The following is a 20701-nucleotide window of genomic DNA, read 5'->3' as shown; positions in this document are numbered from 1 at the left end:
TTTTTACCAGACAACATCTGAATAGACACAGGGATGCCAGGTAATTGAATTAGCCAGCTAAAGAGCCAATAAAATAGCAAGGAAAGGAAATAGCTCGCATAATGACTGTTAATTTTAAAAACTGCTGTTGTTAAAATCAATTGGGTACAACATGGTTCTCAGCTATAGAACACTAGATTCTGCATTCAAATGAATTAAATTATAACTTACAGAAAAAAGGAAAGAAAAGGCACACAGGAGCTGGTTCCCAGTGGTAAAATACAGAAAAGGTACAAAATATGAGTCACACTTTCTCTGGGAGATGCACCAAATCCCTACATTTTAAAAGGTTTTCAGATTTAAAAAATGGTTTTAATTGTGTTTTTGGTATTGTTCAGCTGCTTTGTTGTTTGCCACCCTAGGTGCCTTTGGGAGGAAGAGCAGGACAGAAATTTAATGAATAATAATAAGATTTAACAATGTAGGTATTGTAAGATTAACGTAAGCTAAAGGACCCCTGGATGGTTAAGTCCAGTAAACTGAAACTATGGGGTGCAGTGCTCATACCTGCTTTCAGGCCGAGGGAGCCAGCATTTATCCGCAGACAGCTTTTCCAGGTCATGTGGCCAGCATGACTAAACTGTTTCTGGTGCAACAGAATACCGTGATGAGTGCCAAAGTGCAGAGAAATGCTGTTGACCTTCCTGCCACTGTCATACCTATTTATCTACTCACGCTGGTATGGGGGGAGCTCCATAAGGCTTGGTAGTTAGACCACATCGCCACCCGTGTCCCTTTTGTGGGTATTGTAGCTATAATACTGAGATGGATGGAAATATTAAATAACTAAAACAAAAATATAGGTTGCAGGCTCAGGTGTAGTGAACCTGGGTTCACCAGGGGCATGAGGGTACCTATAAGGACAGGGCAACAGCTTGGGATTGAAATGGCCACAACCTTTTTTGATTACAGATGGAAGTAGGCTTTGACATAGGCATTAGGTATGTATCTGGCATCAGCTAAGCCCAATTGTTGGCTGATTGGTCCATTAGGGTATATTCTGGGTCCCCCCATGACACAGATCAAATGGGGCAAACCCACCAAGTCTCTACTTAGGGAGTTTTATGGCATATTAGCCCCTCTGTCTGGGCCTTACGATAAACTTTCTCCATGGACCCCTTTATCCGGGTTCCCTAAACCTTTGTTCCAGTTTAGATTAAGGATCCAGGCCAATGCATTTTCTGCCAAAAGTTATGACAGTTGCTATGAGGTAGCCAAAACCTCCAGGCAAGCCCAATTTTTATGCAGGCAGATTGCTCCCTGCCCCAAATATGGTGACAGATAGATTCCACAGCAAGGTTGCTTTCAGGCACTGCCAAGATATGCAGGGGGGGGGGGACTTCCATTGCCAACTGTGCTGCCCCCTCAAAGCACAACCAGAATATATGGTATGCGGGTGGACCTGAGTGGAGTTAATTATTAATTATAAAGCCTGTACTTCTAGATTGCACCAGCTTTATTATGGAGCTCATGTTATGCAGCAAGATGCATTTCCAGTCTATTCCCCAGGACATTGTCTGAAGAATAAAGAGAATTCCAATAATATAAAAGGCCATTCCTGCAGTAGAATACACTCGCAAGTCACAATACACCTTTTAAAACATGTAATTTCAATCTAAATATTTTCCTTCATTACTGTTTACTAAAGACTTCTTTTTTTTTGTAGTCCCTAGTTCATTCCTTTTTGCTTTCATTGAAAACAATACTCACACAACAAACTGAATGGATCTTTGGGCTGCTTGGTATTGTGTCCTACTACATTGCAAGGCAAGCTTATTTTTTAAAATTGGTAGTTTCTGATCAAAGGAGGTAACTCTCTAATAGTAATGCTATTCTGCTTTACCCATGGCACTTCTAGCATTCTGTTTCTTGTCTCTTCCAAAAACAACAACAACATAATACATTAAAATACACTGATTTTGTAAAGGGATCGTGCAAAATGGGGAAATTAAAGAAAAGACTTTCTGGCGCAAAAAAGAATTCAAATATTCTGATACAAAGGGATATGAGAGAGACAGAAAACGATCACAACACACTTTTGTGAATTTGCTGTGGACTTTAAAGGAGTGTCCAGCTTTACGTTCATCTTTCATCAACAGAATTTCCTACAAATGATATAAGCTTCTGGACATATGAAGAAAAGCAGTATTGCTTGAATAAACAATGATTTCACCAGAGTTTTCAAACCTAATATTATAAATGGCAAGGAGGACTCTGTAACAAAATGATGCAATGTATCTCTGGTATATTTGTGCTTCCTGTGTCTCTGGCTGAGGGGGCTGGAAAATAAACATTAGGCTCTAAGACTCCTTAGATCTTGCATCACATGGAAAATGTATTTTTAGTTTTTGAATATTTAAAGCCAGTCTGCATGCTAGTCAACAGAGCATGAGGCTTCTGTATGGAATTGAATGCTTTGTTTGCTCAGGGAGGCAGTCTGAGGGCAATTTAATTAGCCGCACCTCGCACCTGAAATATAAAATTACACCACACTGCAGGGCTGATATAAGCACTGCCCTCCAATCCGCAACAAGGTGTTGTGGCTAGGGGGTGGAGAAGGAAGTAGTCTGTATGTGAGATGCCTCTAACCCAGCAAGTGTTAAAATATAAGGTTGGCTAGCTTCCTGTGTTGAGATGATCACCTGGGTGATGGACCATTAAGAGAACAAAGGAAAGGGAACTCTGTGTGAGAAGACAAATGGGTGGGACCTCTCCATCAACTCAGAGATAGATAGTCTTTAAACTCTATTATCTGAGCTGGAAGAAAAGCTGCTGGCCCTTAAGAATCTCCCTAGTCCACATCCTTCACTGGCCCTGCTCTACACTGTCCTTGAATGTTTTTCTCTGGCTAGAATTCTGCCCTTCATCTGATAATGCATCTTGCTTGGCTGGATGAAGAACAGAGAGGGTTGTGTGAGTGTGCATAGAAATATTTGCTTCTGGTCTCACCCACCACTGGCATGTGGTGCCCAGAACAGAAGGCAGCCCTCAGGGTGAAAATGTTAATCCATCACTAACTTGTGAGGGCACTTCACCTTGAAATCCTTTAAATAAATGAACAGTTTGTTCTTGCCATGGAGTATTTCACTTCTGCATTTAAATGACAGTGGTATTAAAACTATTGGTGTTTGAAAGTGAATTGGCAGTGCAGCCAGTGTGGAAGTAAAGTACTTGAGTATGGAAGTTATGACTAGAATAAACTATTGCATTTTGACAGTATGGGTGCAAATGTATTGCCAGGTGAATGCATGGATACTATTCTCACTAGGAGGGCCACCATTTCTTTACCTTTTCCTGAGGTTGCGTACCTCAATCAAGAAAGCAATTAAGATGCAAAAGAGGCATGGATTTGGAGATTCTGAGCATCTGGGTCACCAGTATTTTAATTCCTTCCTTAAAAGATTTTTGGTTCTTGTAAGAGAGAGCCCAGGAACAAGTAGCTGGACAGGTGTGGAATTCTCAAATAAGAGGGTTGACCAACTGAGGATGCAGAAGGTGTTCTCAGTACTTCTGATCTCTCCTGCATTCTACATCATGCTTCTCAATACTGTGCACACAAAACTGCCATCAGCAGTCCTGCACATAAGGTTCTTGTTGGCTAAACTTGACATGGACAGACAGTCTTTTAAATAGAGAATGCCTCCCAATAGAAGACTGTCTTCTGAAAGAGTCATAGAATTGTAGAGTTGGAAGGTGCCCGAAGAGTCACCTAGGGCAACTCTCTGCAATGCACAGCAATCTGTCCTCTGCAAGAAAAGGGCACCCTCATGAAGATTCTTATTCCTCTTTGTGCCCCTCTCTTCCACCCACCACACATTATCGCTGGCCCCAACCTGAGGCACCGTGATTCTAAGCACGTCCCACCTTGTGTTTAGTTTAACAGTGTTAGAAAGGAAATTAAGAAAATGGTTAAGCAATGTAAGCAACAGGTATATAAAAAAAAATTCTCCCTAATTAAAACAGCAGCTCCCTTCATTAATACTCAAAATGGTCTTCACAAAAATTATTTACCTTTCTATATTTAAGACATGTTTATATTACTAAATTATTTGCATTTCTAAGCTGTGTACATAAAACAGATCCATAGAAAATTGGAAAAGAAAACAACAAAAACAATTATAAAACCAGAATAGTATATGCCAGTCCTAAATATGCTATACTGGCAGAAAGTTGCACTGATTTCCAATCAGTGTGTGTAGGATTGTAGCAACAGCCATAAAAATAGCAGTAAAACATTTTTCCTGCTTTTTCAAAATGTCATTTCCACTTTAATAGCACTAATCTCAAGACTATGGTATGTACCTTTAATTAATATCCTTATTGAAAGGCTGGAAATGGCACTTAAGAAAATGTTGACATTGTTTGAGACACTAACATCTGTTTTGCCAATTTTAAGGCAGATGGTTAGTAGTTCACTGACTCTCCACTTTACCCTATTATTTCTGCCCTTGTTCAGTACTCAGTATGTGTAGAAAATAGTTTTGGACAGAAACTCTGTCTAGCAGCACTCTGCACACATCAGGAGATTCAAAATGGAATAAAATTGTGATCATTTCAATTACTTTGATGAACAACATGCATGACTCTTTAATCATGACATCAAGATCTAGAGAAGAAAACCAAATAGATACCTGACATTTAGTGGAATGAAAGCAAATATAATATACAGGAAATTGAGGTGCTTTCAGCTCCAAAAATCCATAATAACACAAACAGATGTTTGAAACTCTGCATTACCTAGAAACCAACATATTGGATGAATAATTTTGCAGGATCACATTGCTTCCAAGTGATAGCTTTTGTAGAGAAGAATTTTGCATTTTTGCCAGCTTACATAATTATGCTTGCTGGAGACATGAATCAATATGTGTACAAACTAGAGGAGGCTCAACAATTCAAAGTTCAATAAGGGCTAGGAACAAAGCATAGAAAGAAACTGCAAAAACAGCAACATCCCAAACAACCATTGATGGCTTTGGGATGGAAATGAAATATTGTGCATCTATAAATGAAGGTTTACAGCACAAGCTTATATATGTTTATTCACAAGTAAGAGTTCAAAGGGGCACACTGAGAGGTGATTTGGTATAAGGGGTTGTCCAAGAGGTTGTTATTTCATCCCACCACTTTCACTGGGAAAACCCAGGATTGTCTGTGGATTGGTGTTTGTTCCAATTCAGCAATAAACAGTGGGGTTTCCTGGGGAAAGTAGTGGGACGAAAGGAAAATCTCTTGGACCCATGCTTAGAAATCAGGAGACAAATGGAAGAAATTGTGGGACAAAAGGAAGTGTGAATGAGCCCTAAGACCGCAGTTGCAGATACTATTGTTATTTAAGGCTTAAGTGGGATATCCAGACATTGCATAATGAGTTGTTCAAATAGAAAACTTAGGCCTGCAATTGTGGGGAAGGGGTTAGACAAAACCCAGGATATACTAGGGGAACACAGCGAAAGGACAAAGGAAATCCCAGGATGCAAAGAACAATACATGACTGTGGATCTGTAATAACTGTTTCAGTCATTATATTTGAACTTGTATCACTTAAACACAAACACAATAATATAATCAGACTCTACTGAGGTATTTACCATTTGTGTATGCAGTTGTCGTTTTTTCACCAAGGAGCTTAGTGCAGCATACGTGGCATTATTTCATTTTTATCCTCACAGCAGCAACTCTATAAAGCAAGGTACTGCAGTGTTGCGGGCAGGCTGCTGGCTGCCTCTTCACTGCAGCTCAGAGATGAGGAGCCAGAACTCCAGAAAGTGTGCTCCTGTCTCACACCCCTTCTCCTCTCAGGAGCAAATCCCCACCATGCACGGAAAGAAATGCCAGCGCTGGATTAAGCTGCAGTTAACACTACCCCTAATTCTGTTTTAGAAAGGATCTGAAACCATAGATGAATGTTTGCTTCAGATACTGGTGAAAATGGGAAACTTTCTTAGCATTAGCATTAACTACAGTAAGATCTGTGCTTCTCAATTGCATGTGGCAGGGTGGAGTGATATTTGCTGCTCAGTACTCAACCCAATAAATAAATGTTTAGGGACAGACCAGGGCAGGTGTCACATTGGTGGTTGAGCCAATCAGGGTTTTAGGACCCAAACAACTACCTAGGAATGTTGTCTGATGATGTTGGGTCTCCTTAAGAGGCAGACATGGAATCATTGATTTAGGAGGGTTCCCAATAATCATCTATTTGAACCCCCTGCAATGCAGGAATTGCAGCTAAAGAATCCCTGACAGATGGCCATCAAAATCTCCATGGAAGCAGAGTCCACCACCTTCCACTGTCCAACAGCTCTGTCAGAAAGTTATTCCTAACTTTTAATTGAAGGACAGTTAGTGTACACAAGCATCATAAATATACTGTTACGTTATGACCATATATGACCATTTCTGGCTAGAAGTACAAAGAAAATGCCATAAACGTCCAGAGAAGTAATGCTTGGAGGCAGAGGAAAAGAAAACTAGATTGTGTCTGCAACACTACTCTGACTCCTGCCCTAAGTAGCCCCAACCCAAAGGTGAACAGTTATCTGAGAAAAGCATTTTAAGATGGCGAAGGAAATTAAGCTATTGTGAATGAAGGACCATAGTACTTCAGATATACCAGATACCCAAGCAGATTTGCAGGCAGTTTCAGCTTTCCTGCTATAAACCCTTCATATTACGTAGCAGAAGCAGCAGTGGGCTGGTGAGGTATAAAGATTATGGAGGCACAAGGGTGGCACAATAAGTTTAGTTAATAAAAGCCACAGTTGGATTGTGGTAAATCTCAGTAAAAATGTTCCAGCAGCATCACTGCTCTTTCAGCATGGCATCAAATTATTTTACACATTTATTGGCCACTTTAGGACTTCTCTAATTTCCTCTTTGTAGCAATAAATACAGCTCTATTTATAGAGGGCCGTCTAGGCCATTTGCCAAGTAGGTTTCATTAATATTCTGAAAAGACAAAGTATACTTCTTTAAAGTATTGTGGTTGGTGTCTTAATAGTCACATAACATTAGCATGTAATGTTAAAAATAATTACAGCATATAGGGCTCTCAAGCAGCAAGACAGGATGACATTAAGAAAAATATTACTGTACATGAATATGCTGCATATTTGTGCTTTCATAAACCAATTGCGGATGTAAGGATAAAAACAGATGGCTGTACCAATATGCCTATATTATTAAAAAGTAGCTCTGCAAGCTGGAGACAAGAGCTAACATTTCCTATGACTGCCTGCATTTCACCACCGCACTTCAATATGACTCAAATTGTAAGGCAGCCCCCATCCTCCACAGAGGCATGTAAGACCGTCAGCCACAGTGGGTGGGTAGGGAGGATTGCCAGCTTAGCCATCAGTGGGCTGAGCAGTTGCAGCAGTATATCAGCCTTCCTAGCTAAGAATAAACCACTGCCTATTTCAAGCCATCATTTGCCATTGCCCCTATCTTTCCTCTGCCCCAGGCCCCAGTCCAGCAACAGAGGGAACAGTGACAACCCAGTGAGGATCCATTCTTAGGGCCTAACAACATGTTACATTAATGATATAATTAGCAATCATGTTGGGTTTTTAAGAAATGACATGGGCAGGAGGGTGTGAGGATCTAAGCCTCTCCTCCCCTGACATATTATCTGTGGAAACTGCCCCCTCGAATGGCAATTAGCATTGCAAAAAAAGTTTCCTTTGGTTTAGGGCAAGGTGACTAAAAGCGGGAGTGATAAATGAAGGCAAGAAGTGGTGTATCAATGCAATATCTATACAGACACACACACACACACACACACACACACACACATATATATATATATATATGCGGGTGGCACTGTGGTCTAAACCACTGAGCCTAGGGCTTGCCAATCAGAAGGTCGGTGGTTCAAATCCCCGCGATGGGGTGAGCTCCCGTTGCTCGGTCCCTGCTCCTGCCAACCTAGCAGTTCAAAAGCATGTCAAAGTGCAAGTAGATAAATAGGTACCGCTCCAGCAGGAAGGTAAACGGTGTTTCCGTGCACTGCTCTGGTTCGCCAGAAGCGGCTTTGTCATGCTGGCCACATGACCCAGAAGCTGTACGCCGGCTCCCTCGGCCAATAAAGCGAGATGAGCGCCGCAACCCCAGAGTCGGTCACAACTGGACCTAATGGTCAGGGGTCCCTTTACCTTTACCTTTATATTATTGTATAAAGTAAGGGGGGGAACAAAACTGAGCAAAACAAAGCAAAACTCTCACAAATGTATATCTACACATGTACACACAATAAATCTATGGTTGCCATATGTCCGGAATTTCCCAGACATATCCAGAATACTGCAACTGCAAGCAGTATCCAGGAGGAAATCAGCTAAATATCAGGGAAAATCCAGACGTATGGCAGAGCCAATGTCGGCAGTATCGTTTTTGATGATTTTCCTATTTCTTTACTCAACAACTTTGGGCAAAACTTTAAAAAGCCCAACAAAAATCTGTCCAGATTTTTACTTTTTGAAATATGGCAATCTTATCCATGCCTGAAAACAAAGAACAACTTTCTAGATCGAAAGCAAATAGAGCCCATTAAAATAATAAAGTTGAATTTTGACTAATGAACACTTTTTGCAAGCAATATGCCCTAATATATGCAATATATAGTAAACATTGTTTAGTTGGAGAACAGGATCACAAAATTCAGATAAATGTGAATTAGCAAGGATAGCTGTGTTTTGGTTTACAAATTGTTTCAGAAAGTGCACATCTGATAGATTTGGCTTTAAATGCATACTGTATCTAATTTTACTTTGTCATACCCTCCCCGGCCCAAGTCTTATGAGCAAGTGGGTACTTTATTTCAAATCACCAATCCCTTTTGCTTGGTAAGTGTTCTTTCACTGGACCTAATGGTTAGGGGTCCCTTTTAAGGTTAGGAGGTCTAGCCTCCCAATAGTTCAAGCAATCTCTTAATTATTAGTATCCCGCTGTCACCATATAAACACCATTACCTCTTGTTTACTCTGTCATAGCCCTGATAGATTTGCCAAATATGATACATGGTAGGAACAACAAAATTACTGTAACAAAAACTAAATATAGTAGTTTCTTATATGATTGGTTTCTAATAACTGTGTTAGGATACTGTGCATTCTGACATGCACTGATAACTATATCCCTAATCCCATCCTGCCTACTCTATCCCTTACTCCTCAACATCCACACCAGCTACTCTTCTCTCACTCACTCCAAAGCTAACTGTCTTTTGCTCTCTCCACACACTTGTTCTGTCACACGTCACCCACAGCCAATCAGCACACAACACACTCCAACATCCCATCCCTCTCTCATCCCTGCTTTACACTCACCTCACTGTGTTTTACAAGTATCTCCATACCTAACATGTACCCAGTGCTTTTTTCTGGGGGGATGCAGGGGGACGCATACCCCTAAACATTTTGTGAATCTTTGTACTTTTGTCCATTTACTGTATTTATGTTTCCCAATTTGAACTATAAAATGGTCATCATCATCATTTTATTTGTATGCCACCTTTCCTTAGTTAAACCAATGCCCGAGGCGGCTTACAACAAAAGTCATAAACAATAAATAAAACACATCAAAAGGTACACAAGCAAATGGGAAAAATTTCCACATAAATCATAAAATCTAAAACTAAAAATACAACATTAATATTTCAAATACAACATTAATATCAATAACAATTTAAAATGACATAGATAAAAATAAAAACAATTTTAAAAGGAGCCCTCTCTTTTGAGCAGCAGCAGCAGTCCTTTTTGGAGCCTGTCAGGCCCTGCCCCAAGCCAGGTGGAGAGAGGCAGGGCAGGGCCCTTCAGGCTCCCAGCAGGTCAGTCCTGGGCAGTGGCAGCAGCAGCAGTCCTTTATGGACCAATGGTGATTTTCTTGAGTCAAAATGAGAGTGCCCCTAAACATTTTTTTAAGAAAAAAAGCACTGCATATACCTTATATCTTTTAATATGCAAAGCTGTATAAGTCAGTCACAATGACAAACACCACACACTACTACATCCCTACTCTAGAGGAATCAGAGGCGCAGCGTAATGAAGAACCAAAAACAGAGGGCAATAAGTGCTTTAGTGGTGTATATTACCATACTGCTTAAGCTGGCAATTTGTATTGGCCCTGTAACTCTGAAAAAGAGAGAAACACACCACAGTGACCTGTCAATTGTTTCTCGAGCACTCACTCTTCTCTCATTCCAGTCTTCTCAAAGAAACATCTGTCACACTGCTGTTAGGTCTGGGTTGCAACAGACTGTCAACCTTTCATACGCATATGAGTCAAACCTGAATTTGCTGTGCCAGAGTATGCTGTTGGGTTGAAATAACGATAGCATCCCATCAGTATGCCCTGTACCACACATTGCAAATACAGAAGAACTGTCTCTGTATTGACAACATGCCAGGACTCATGTGCTCTCTTATTATATCTAATAAATACATGCCTGGTAAAAATGAAAGTTTTTTTTTAAATTATGTTGGTTTCTCCCCCTCCCCCATGAAAATAGTGTTTCCTGACCACTATCTATATTGCAATCAGGGCTAGCCGTGCCCTGAAACACAGTGAAATAAGTTCAAGTCCCCCTAGGGATGACTGTGGGCAGGATTCCTGCACTGCAGGGTATTGAACTAGATGAGTCTTGGGGTTCCTTCCAGTTCTACAATTCTATGATCTGCTTCAGGTGGCACCACAGGGGAGGGAGGTGATAGAGAAAGATGTCTGAATGGTGCAGCAAGGCCTTGGAAAGTTTTGGTTCCCCTCTCCACTCCCCACAGTGCTCATAAACAAGTGCTCTTACCTGACAGCAAGACAGACAGCCCAAACAACCTCCCCTCTTTCACATGGTGCTGAAATGAGGTGCCACCATCTGGCAAGCATGATGGGGAGGCTGGTGGCAGCAGGAATCTCACCACCAGGGCTACAAAATGGCAGTGGATGCTGGGGTGGGGCCAGGAAAAGCATCAGCCCTGGAGACCCCTTGCAAATGGCTCACTAATCTCGCTGATGTAGATGCCAAGCTTCTCTGCTTCAAGCAGCAAAATGCCTAGGGCTGGAACTGAGGAGGATATCAACTTGCCCTAAGAACTCCCAATTTTTCTAATGGAATGACAATGCACCAATAGCCCCAAAGGACAACATGCTACCACAAGACAAGCCACGCTCTGCATTTTTGAATCTGTACGGTATGCTGTTTGTAAAGACAAATAACAAAACATTCGTCTTTTAATGTTTTTCTCTTTATGCTTACACTTTTTTCAATGACTCATTCTGGCATTATATTCCTGCACACATATTGAACAGATTCTTTAAAAAAATATATTGAATGTAAAAGTCATACCTGTGGGCACAAAGTCTCCATATGACTGGCTGCTGTTTGGACAATTTTTATTCCTTCTTCGTTTGTTGATACTGAGCAAGCAAGATTAGCCACCTGGAGAAAAAACATTGACATGTTTGCATTTATCCCCAACACAGATACATAGTCCATAAAACATTTTTTTCTAGAACATTATTTTCACAAATAAGCATCCCATACTTGCGTATGACTTTGACTGCCCTTTAATTTCAGATAGTGTCCTCTATGTATTTAGAAGGGTGATATGCTAAGATGCCAATGACAAGTATACATTCTGTGCCTGTGGTCAACAGGAAATTTAAAATGTCAGTCATTATTGTTATATTGCCAGATTTGTATATCTCATAAAGAAATAGTCATTGTCATTTATTGCAACACTGATGGAGGGAGCAATCTCACCCAGAGAAAAGCTGTGTTTTGCTAAATAATCAGGATAATTATAGCACTGCTAGGATAGCTCTTTTTTGCCATAGCCACACAAAACCCTGGGTGGCCATTTGTTCAGTGAAATGTAGATTGTAATAGTGACCTCTTGACATAGATGCCTTGATAGAAGCTGGTTCGATGATACATTTGATTGTGTGCTTTGAATTTTGCTTTAAGCCACTGACACTTTTATCTGTCGAGTTGTGAACTTAAGTTATGACCTTTGATTGAAGAAAAAAACCTACTGACAATAATGAAAAATTCTACAAGCAATAGTATCTTTTCAGGATATCAAATTTAAAACATAAGACCTAAATAAAGCACAGGTTGTCAGCTGGCTATCTTTGTTAAGCTAGCTGCCCACTAACAATTCAGAATTATCAGTTTTTATTTCCTGAATGGGGTGTACTGTTTCCTTAATGGCCAGTCTACACACAGGATGGGTTCTGAGACAAGCATTCTACTGGGGATCAGAGTCAGGGTTGTAGAAGAAGGGAAACTAAAATTTGGGCAAAGAGCCAGAAAGTAGTGAGTATTGACCTTTTGGAATCCAATGCAAGATTTATGAATGTGCCTCCTCCTCTAAGTCTTTTGACTTCCACTATGCTCTGCTTGTGGATATAGGTCATGGCAAGAGAAGTGGATGTCCCCTAGCCCTTGCAGGCAAGTTCACCAACCTATCAAACACCTGTTGTAGCAATGGAATCAGATGATAATCTGGTCTTTTACTGCCTTTGAAGCACCGATGATCAGATGAGGCTTAAAGGGATTGGCTGTACAATCGAGTTCCCCACAGGGAACTCTTGCCATGCAGCAAATTCACGAGATTTGGAGTCATCATCTATAAATTATTTTCTGCAGGGATTGATTTAACTCAATTGCACAATCTCTACCTGCCCCGCTCCTGATACCACAGATAACATCAGGTGTGGGGCAGATGCGCATGGTTTGGGGAAAACAACATCAAGGGGCCAAATTGGACCTACGTTGTATAAATTGCAGATAAACAGATATTACAAAGACTGCACAAGTCTTCGTTGGTCTCCTGTTATAAGGAAACAAATTCTGCAAAGAGACCACTCCTGGAGCTTACTATTGCCCAGGGAAGCTGTCCAGAGTGGCTGGGGCAACCCTGCAGGATGGGTGGGGTATAAATAATAATAAAAATTTTTTATTATTATTATTATCAACTAGTGCACCCACTTTGTAACAATGTTTTGTAAAAATGAAACCATTCAAAAGAGGAGGTGATATGAATGACATTTAAACTGATAATGTTATGTTGGAAGGATGCAAAGAACTTCAAATCACACCAACTGCAAGATATCTCAGGAGTCAACTCAATTTGGCCCAGAAGGCCTAGGTGCAATATTATTTGTTAACTGAAATCACAGTTACAGTCTATCAGTTTGCAACCAATTTTTTAATTTATCTGAGAAACCCTGATCTACCCAAGTTGCCTTTCACCTCTCCCCTAGTTTAACAGCCCTAAATACTACATATTGTACTTGAATAGGATTGCTGCCGTGTCTCCAAACTAAAAACAATAGCCTTTTTGTTGCAAACACAGTGTAGCAAATAATTGTTTATATCCCTTCAATATTGTTCCTCGCTGCATATTGAAAAACCTTTGTCTATAGGAAGTCTATCAACTTCTGTTGATCAAAATGCTTTTAGCTTATCAAAAACTGTAAGATAATTTGCTGGAAAAAGAGAAGACGGGAATTCTAACAATGCACCCAATCTGCCAAAATGTAATTACAGCTTCAGAATGTCTACAGTTCAGAATGCTAGCATATTTAATTATCATCTTGAGATACCACAGACATGCCCCATGAAGAAGCAATCCATTGTTTCAGTGCTACTGAATCTACACAGCTAAGCAAAATACAGGATAATGGATTCAGAATAACTCATTTGGTAAAGGCTGCACTAATGCCAAAATTATTTATTAGAGCAAATAAGGAGATGCAAAATTGGAGATGCAGTGTGGATAGCAAAAAGCTCATATAGGCACCCAGTGCAATTAAAGACAGTTTCCAAGAAAAAGTAGATGATGATTAAAAGATCATTTATGTTTTTGGCAAATAACAGTAAAAAGGATTAGGAACACCAACTGTGAAACAATGATACCGAAGCAAAATTTAACAAACAAATTGTGAAGGTACAGTTTTAGAGCTTAGCAAATATATGGAGAAAACTGTTCATCTGGAAAACTATTTTCTAAGCAACAGATTAAAAAACACATTGAACTATTAAAGTATCAGCACCAGATATGTTAACACAGTAAACCTGAAGGACATACATAAATACAGGGATCTAGTTTTGGAAAGTAATAACTTAATAGTATTATCAAAGCAGACACCCAAAAATACTGTTAAGAAAAAAATTAATAGTTTTCTTAAAATAAAATAAAAGAGAGACCCACAGGTCAGATACTACGGATCAATAAACTTACATGTTTGTCAGAGACATTTCTTTTGTTTGAGAGACTTATGGGAAACGTATCTTAATCCATTCACAAACTCAGGTTTATTCTTTGAAAAGAACAAGAAGACTTTAAAGACTCTGCTTGTACTGATTTACACAGCATTATCCGATTAAGAAATGAACTATTCCAACTGTTTTAATGCTGCTCTTGTGGCCCTTAATGGGATTTTTTATTACAATAGAAATGTAAGTTTTGGAAAGGAATTACTGGAATTTAAAACTGATCATGTACGTTGACTGTAAAGGCAAGGTGTAAATAGCTAGAATTCAAAATAACTAGAATCTGACGTATTAGGCGACTGGGCGTATAAGACAACCCCCCAAATTGGCAGCTGCCAATTTGGGGGGTCGGCTTATACGCCCAGTCTTATATGCAGCAGCTTCGCTGGGCAGCGGCAGTGGATTGCAGGCTCCGCTCTGCTCCGTGCTGGGAGGAAGCTGCCCGGCAAAGCCGGCTTAGCATTGCTGGGCAGCTTCGCCTGGCAGCTTCCTCCCGCCCACTGCCGCTGCCCAGTGAACCCATACCTGGCGTATAAGACGACCCCCAACTTTTTAGAGGATTTTCCGGAGTTAAAAAGTCGTCTTATACGCCGAAATCTACAGTAAGAGGTAAAACCAAAGTTTCTTGATCAAACTCATATTCCCCCTCCTTACGGAATACTGAGATCTATATTCTATTGCATATGCAGTAGTATAGATACAGAAATTAAAATAGGACTCAACAGACTTTAACATTATTTTGCTCCAGGTGGATTTGACCCAGTTCAGGGCTGCCTTGATCCAATCTGGAGAAATCCCAGATTGTCCTGATTTGGTTCAGGATCTGGGATTTGTCTGGACTTGATGCACAGCCCTATCATTAGGACTTTATAGGTATGTGTGAACTAGCACTTTGGGTTATACCTAGAAACAAACTGAAAGTCATTGCAGATGAAGCCTAAACTTCCAAGCAGACAGCCAATCTAGGGTAACAAAGATATAGCTATATTTTAGCAAAGATTTTAAAACATTATTTAGTATGCAGAATTACTTGAGTCTTGTTAAATGCAACAGTGTTAAAATATATTGAATACTCTGCTGCAACCAGTCTGATGTTAACAAACTTCAGACAAAAAAAGCAGTAACAAAGCTTAGATTTATGCAGATGGAAACTGCAGCCCTGACAGATAAGATGATTAAAAATGCTTGCTTGTATTAGAGTAGCATTTGCAGCTGAGGCATAAATCTTGAAGATATCCATCATTATGGAAATACTTCTTATATGAGAGAAAAGGGGGAAATGGATAACCCAAATAGTAGCTTAAAGTCCAGTTTGGGGAAGAAGAGAGCACATTAGCTGTGTTAAGGTAAATTCACAGAAGCAAAGTTCCCTGTTCCATCCTCTCCCTTGCAGCCACCTACACCCATGGAAAAGCTTCTCTGGTGGATTGGGAAGCCCTCCTGAACTATAGGAGATGGGGCACAGGAAACCCTTGGGGAAGAAAATGAGACCTGGATCCTAAGCAGTGGTGCGCTCCTCAATCAGTTCCAACCTTCATTTGCATTTCCATCTGGAATTCCATCTGCTCAGAAGAAAGTCCCACTGCATTCAGTGGGGCTTACTCCCAGGTAAATGGGTTAGGACTGTAGCCATTCAAACAGATGAATGCCACACAGTCAAGCTTACCATTGTGTTCACTTAAAATATCCTAGGTGTACACATACTAAAAGTAACGCATAACAAAAATGTTATGAGCATCACCAACATTCTTTTATTTCACAGCATTTTTTTCCCTCCAGCTTTCTTCTACACTTGAAATTTCTTGCTGCATTGAGATTCTCACAAATTAGATCTTGCTGAAAGCAAATGAAATTCTATTGAGGTCCATGATAAGCTGAGGTGAGTTTTATTCTTTCACCTTTCACTGAGATTGCGAAAGCAAGATGTTAGTATTTTATGGGTTTCTTTAATATAAAGTAAAAATAATAAAAGTGGATTTACCCAATCAATATTTAAGCAGCTCAAGTTAGGAGACATAGGTGAGAAAAGACGACACAGCCATTATACACACAATAATACACACAAAAGCATGTGACTTAAATGAGGGATGCTTCTTTGAGAGCTAAAACTCCGTTCCCCCTATTGCAGGCTGAATCACAAGAAGTATGTCGCCATGGGGTGGGGGCCAACCATATTAAATGAGACACAGGACATTGGTATTGGGATGAAATAGGCCACAACTTTATTGATTACAGATGTAAACCAATTTTGGTGAAGGCATTAGGTATGTATCCAAGATCAACCAACCCATGTGCTGGTTAATAATAGATGGGTTGACCCTGGAAACGAGGTCACCCTGGGGAGATACATTGAGTATGAGGCTTCCTCCAGAGCCACCTCTTGAAGAGCTGCTATGACCCAATCAGTCCCTGTGTGGGCTCCCAGACAGCACTACTCCTTCCCAGACCCCTTTAGCAGGCTATCCAGATGTTAAAGATCCAGACCCAATGCCTTAACCACCAAAGTTGTTACAATTGATAGGAGGAAGGTGAAAACCTGCAGACAGGCCAAATAGTCTGCAGGAAAAATATCTCCCTGGCCCTGAATATGGTGACCAAGTATTCCATAGCAAGGTCCTAACAAGTTCCAGCCCACTTATCTTTGGGCATGACCATAACATGATAGAGCGGGAGGGTGGGAAATCTGGCATTGTCCAAAAATAAAGGCCAGAGCCTGGGCACCACTCCCTTTTATAGTGAGGAAGAAGAGCTGGCTTTGGCCAGGTCTCCCCCCACACCCAGCCTCTCCAGCCCTGATGTGATTGGACCACGTCATGGACCTCAACATGTTATAATTGTGTGGGTAGCCCCAATGTTCTCCCTCCAACCATATGAACTATAAACCCCCTAGGGTCCCATGATCTGTGGCATAGCCACACCAGGCCGCAAAGCCCACCCATATCCCATGAGTAAGTGGCTATTCCCAATTGCTTTTTTACTGAAAATTGCCCCCTGCAACTGCTTTCCCCTAAACAGATATTATTATTATTATTATTATTATTATTATTATTATTATTATTGCTGTGTGAGGCCCTCCTGCTTTGCTTCAGGGCCCACTTTGGTAGATCCAGCCCTTCAGTTCAGATTGCTTCATAAGGGGCTTGCTTTGGACCCCAAATCCAAAGCAATATCCAGAAATATCCAGAGCTTTGGGCCTCCCATCGACTTGCATTGGGAAACCAAACTGCATACCCTGCAAGTGCCCCCTCCAAACAGGACATCCCATTTTTTCTGCCGATATCTCATCCCCGCAAAACACACAGCACCCGAAGGAAAGAAGGTAGGAAGGAACATTGGGGGTTGGATGTAATGCAAGATCATACATTCAAATTTATATGCATCTTTCTCATTTAAACTATAACTCCCAAACTCTGTAAGACAACTGCATTGACAGAAAGTTTCCCTCTCTCTGTGTGTACTAATTAAATAGATAATGAGACAAAATAAATAAATGTAAACATCTGGGGTAACTGTGACACTATTATCCCACATTTTATTGATTGATTGATTAACTTTGTATACTGCCCTATACCCGCAGGTCTCAGGGCAGTTCGCAGGATAAAATCGCAATATAAAATCACAAAATACATAATCAAAATAAAAACAAGAACAACCAAATCCAACACATTTTAAAAGGGCACTGAATGTCAGTCAACCAAAGGCGTGGTTAAAGAGGAACGTTCCACCTATTATTGCCCATCTCTGTCCTTATAGATCAAAATGTCTCTTAAAATAGAAACTGGTGGTTTTTTCTAAATCTGTCTTCAAAAAACACATATAAAACTAGACAGGTTTAAACTCCATTTCATACTTTTATTATTTTGTATTTGCAGAACTTTAGAGATGACTTTGCCAGGCCAAATGCACACACTGCAAGTCATGGAACCCACAATACGGCACTTTTGTATTATTTATTTTCTCTCCCAATAAGTTTGTGCCCCAAAGAAAGTCATTCCACATTTCTGTATATGCTAAGGCTCAGCTGACCTGTTATGGCCTCCTTTACCATTGCGCAGCTCAATGCAAACAGTCACTGCTGTGGTCTCCGCTGAATACTGAGAGTTTTATATCTCATTTAAGTCAATTATATTTGGGGGCACTTTGCAGGACCAGATCAATAATGTCAAATCAATAAGCTTTACATTCAGCATAAGCTGTCTGAATTGCACATTTAATCTTAAGCATTTGACAACCAGAAGTTTACAAAGCCAAATATTTTGTCTAAGAACTATGCTTCTTTAATCTTATTTACCAAAACTAATCCAACAGATGCCCAGATATACTAATTCCACCCAAAAGGATAAACTACAATCTGTGTGTCTTTGATAAAAAGTACAACAGCACACCTTGAGGTAGTTTGTGCTGGAAATGCACTACCACTGATCTGGCTAATCTTTAGCATGGGGAAATTATAACCATCGAGCATGTCTAATTATCTAATCTTAATACCTTTAGGATTTATCTTTTTCTGTTTCTAACTATGAAATGTGTCTCCTATTAGTAGAGAGGCATAACTACTCTCACAGAGATCCAGCTCTGAGGTCCTTCTCGCAGTTCCCTCATTGTGAGAAGTGAGGTTATAGGGGCCTAGGCAGTGGGCCTTCTTGGTAGTTGTGGAACGCCCTCCCATCAGATGTCAAGGAAATAAATGACTATCTGACTTTTAGAAGACATCTGAAGGCAGACCTGTGTAGGGATGTTTTTAATGTTTGAAGCTTTAATTTGTTGGAAGTTGGCCAGAATGGCTGGGACAACCCAGTCAGATGGGCGACATATTATTATTTATTATAACAACAACAGCTTGGAATGGCATGGGATCCCTCCTGCCTTTTGGTTTTGAATTTCCAGAGCATATCTATTACACAAGTTCCTCTACAGGGCAGAAAAGAAGTTCATGAACTTGTTACCTTCCAATAAAGCTGAGCTTGTTCATGACTTAGGAAGACACTGTACAGACAACTATTATCAGTTCTATTAAAATTTGCTTTCTACTGCATGAATTCGACAAGGTTTTATTTTGTTGCCATTTTAATGGAAACAAGAACATTTATATTTTATGCATATAAAATAAGATGAAGTTCCTGAAGGGTAAAAGTGAGAAAATGTGATGAGTTCGAGAGCATATAAACCTATCTGGCAAAACAGCAATATGCTGTATTATTACACCTGAGATGAAAATGGTTTAAGGTATAACGCCAGGGATATTTTAATTTCTAAACAGTAGTTTTCTCATTCTCTGAAGTTACTTAGTGAGAAAAAACCAACCAGAAACTAAAGGATATACGAATATCATTTAAAGCTTCAAAATACAACAATGCTGAGCAAAGAAAACAAGTTAACATTTGAAAGAAGCCTTTTCAGAGGCAAGATCAAAAGCCACGATTTGTAGGAAGACCATATTTTATCTTGAAACAAGGAGACTGATATTTTGATTGTTTGAATATTTATTTGCATTAGTTTTTTGCTACCATAAACAAAAGCTATTTTTGTCATTGTATATCATGTAAGTCAATAATAACTGCTTTGGCAAAGGTATTTATCCACAAAGCAGTATATTGTAGACCCAAATAATGTATCCAGATGCACTGTTTTATACAGTCAGCTACTCAACACCTGATGGCAAGCGGTTGAGATCCTCCCAAATTTTTATGGTCACTCTTTGTTTCTCATTAATATTCCATTTCATTTATTATGATGATGATGATGTAGAAGCTTGTCTCTCATTAGAATGAAAAATATCCTCTATAATTGGTCCAAATAGAGGTTTCACCCTGTCCCTCCTTCAATGACTGGAGCCCTTTAAATAAAAATTATAATAGATGTATACCTCTGAAACCGTTAGAGATTCATGTAAGGTCTACTGCTAACTTTATTAATTAGATGATAAAACTGGCCTTTTTAAAGTCCTGGGACCCAATTATTTAACAGTCCCATCTTAAGGTGTCTTCTCCATTCTCTACACTTTTTTTTACATTATATATAATTTATCAAGAGAGGTGGGGTTTATGGGGAAACCGCAAATTCAGAATTAATTTTTATTTTTTTAAAAAATCCAAACCTGCACTTCAAGGAGGGAATTTGTATGAAGACTTGTATTAGAATGATGATAATGACTGCTGATCTGAACACACTGTTAATAGGCCAAGATTCATATTATTTTCTTGTTGTGCTACTGAATGTGGTTAATAAACCTAGACTACTGAGGCTGCTATGAGGCCTGCTGCTGCCACGCCGCCGGAGCACGATTTCTGTTCTCATCCTGAAGCAAAGTTCTTAACCCGAGGTGCTATTTCTGGGTTAGCGGAGTCTGTAACCTGAAGTGTGTGTAACCTGAAGCGTATGTAA

At 39.9% G+C, this 20701-nt stretch overlaps 1 protein-coding gene across 8 annotated transcripts in view; it reads right to left on the bottom strand.

The window, feature by feature from the left end:
• Positions 1–20701, bottom strand: part of CTNNA3 (catenin alpha 3) — a 543396-nt gene that overhangs the window by 188876 nt on the left and 333819 nt on the right. For all 8 annotated transcript variants that reach the window (XR_014548214.1, XR_014548215.1, XR_014548216.1 and 5 more), the window contains one exon: positions 11384–11476. Coding sequence is in view for 5 of the 8 variants with exons in the window: in XM_083614464.1 (XP_083470590.1) it covers positions 11384–11476 (93 nt within the window). In the remaining 3 variants the exon portion in view is untranslated. The remainder of the gene's footprint in view (positions 1–11383; positions 11477–20701) is intronic.

Source organism: Podarcis filfolensis (genome assembly GCF_964270895.1).
Source record: "Podarcis filfolensis genome assembly, chromosome: 5".
Lineage (NCBI taxonomy): Eukaryota > Metazoa > Chordata > Lepidosauria > Squamata > Lacertidae > Podarcis > Podarcis filfolensis.
This window is presented reverse-complemented; position numbering and strand designations above follow the sequence as displayed.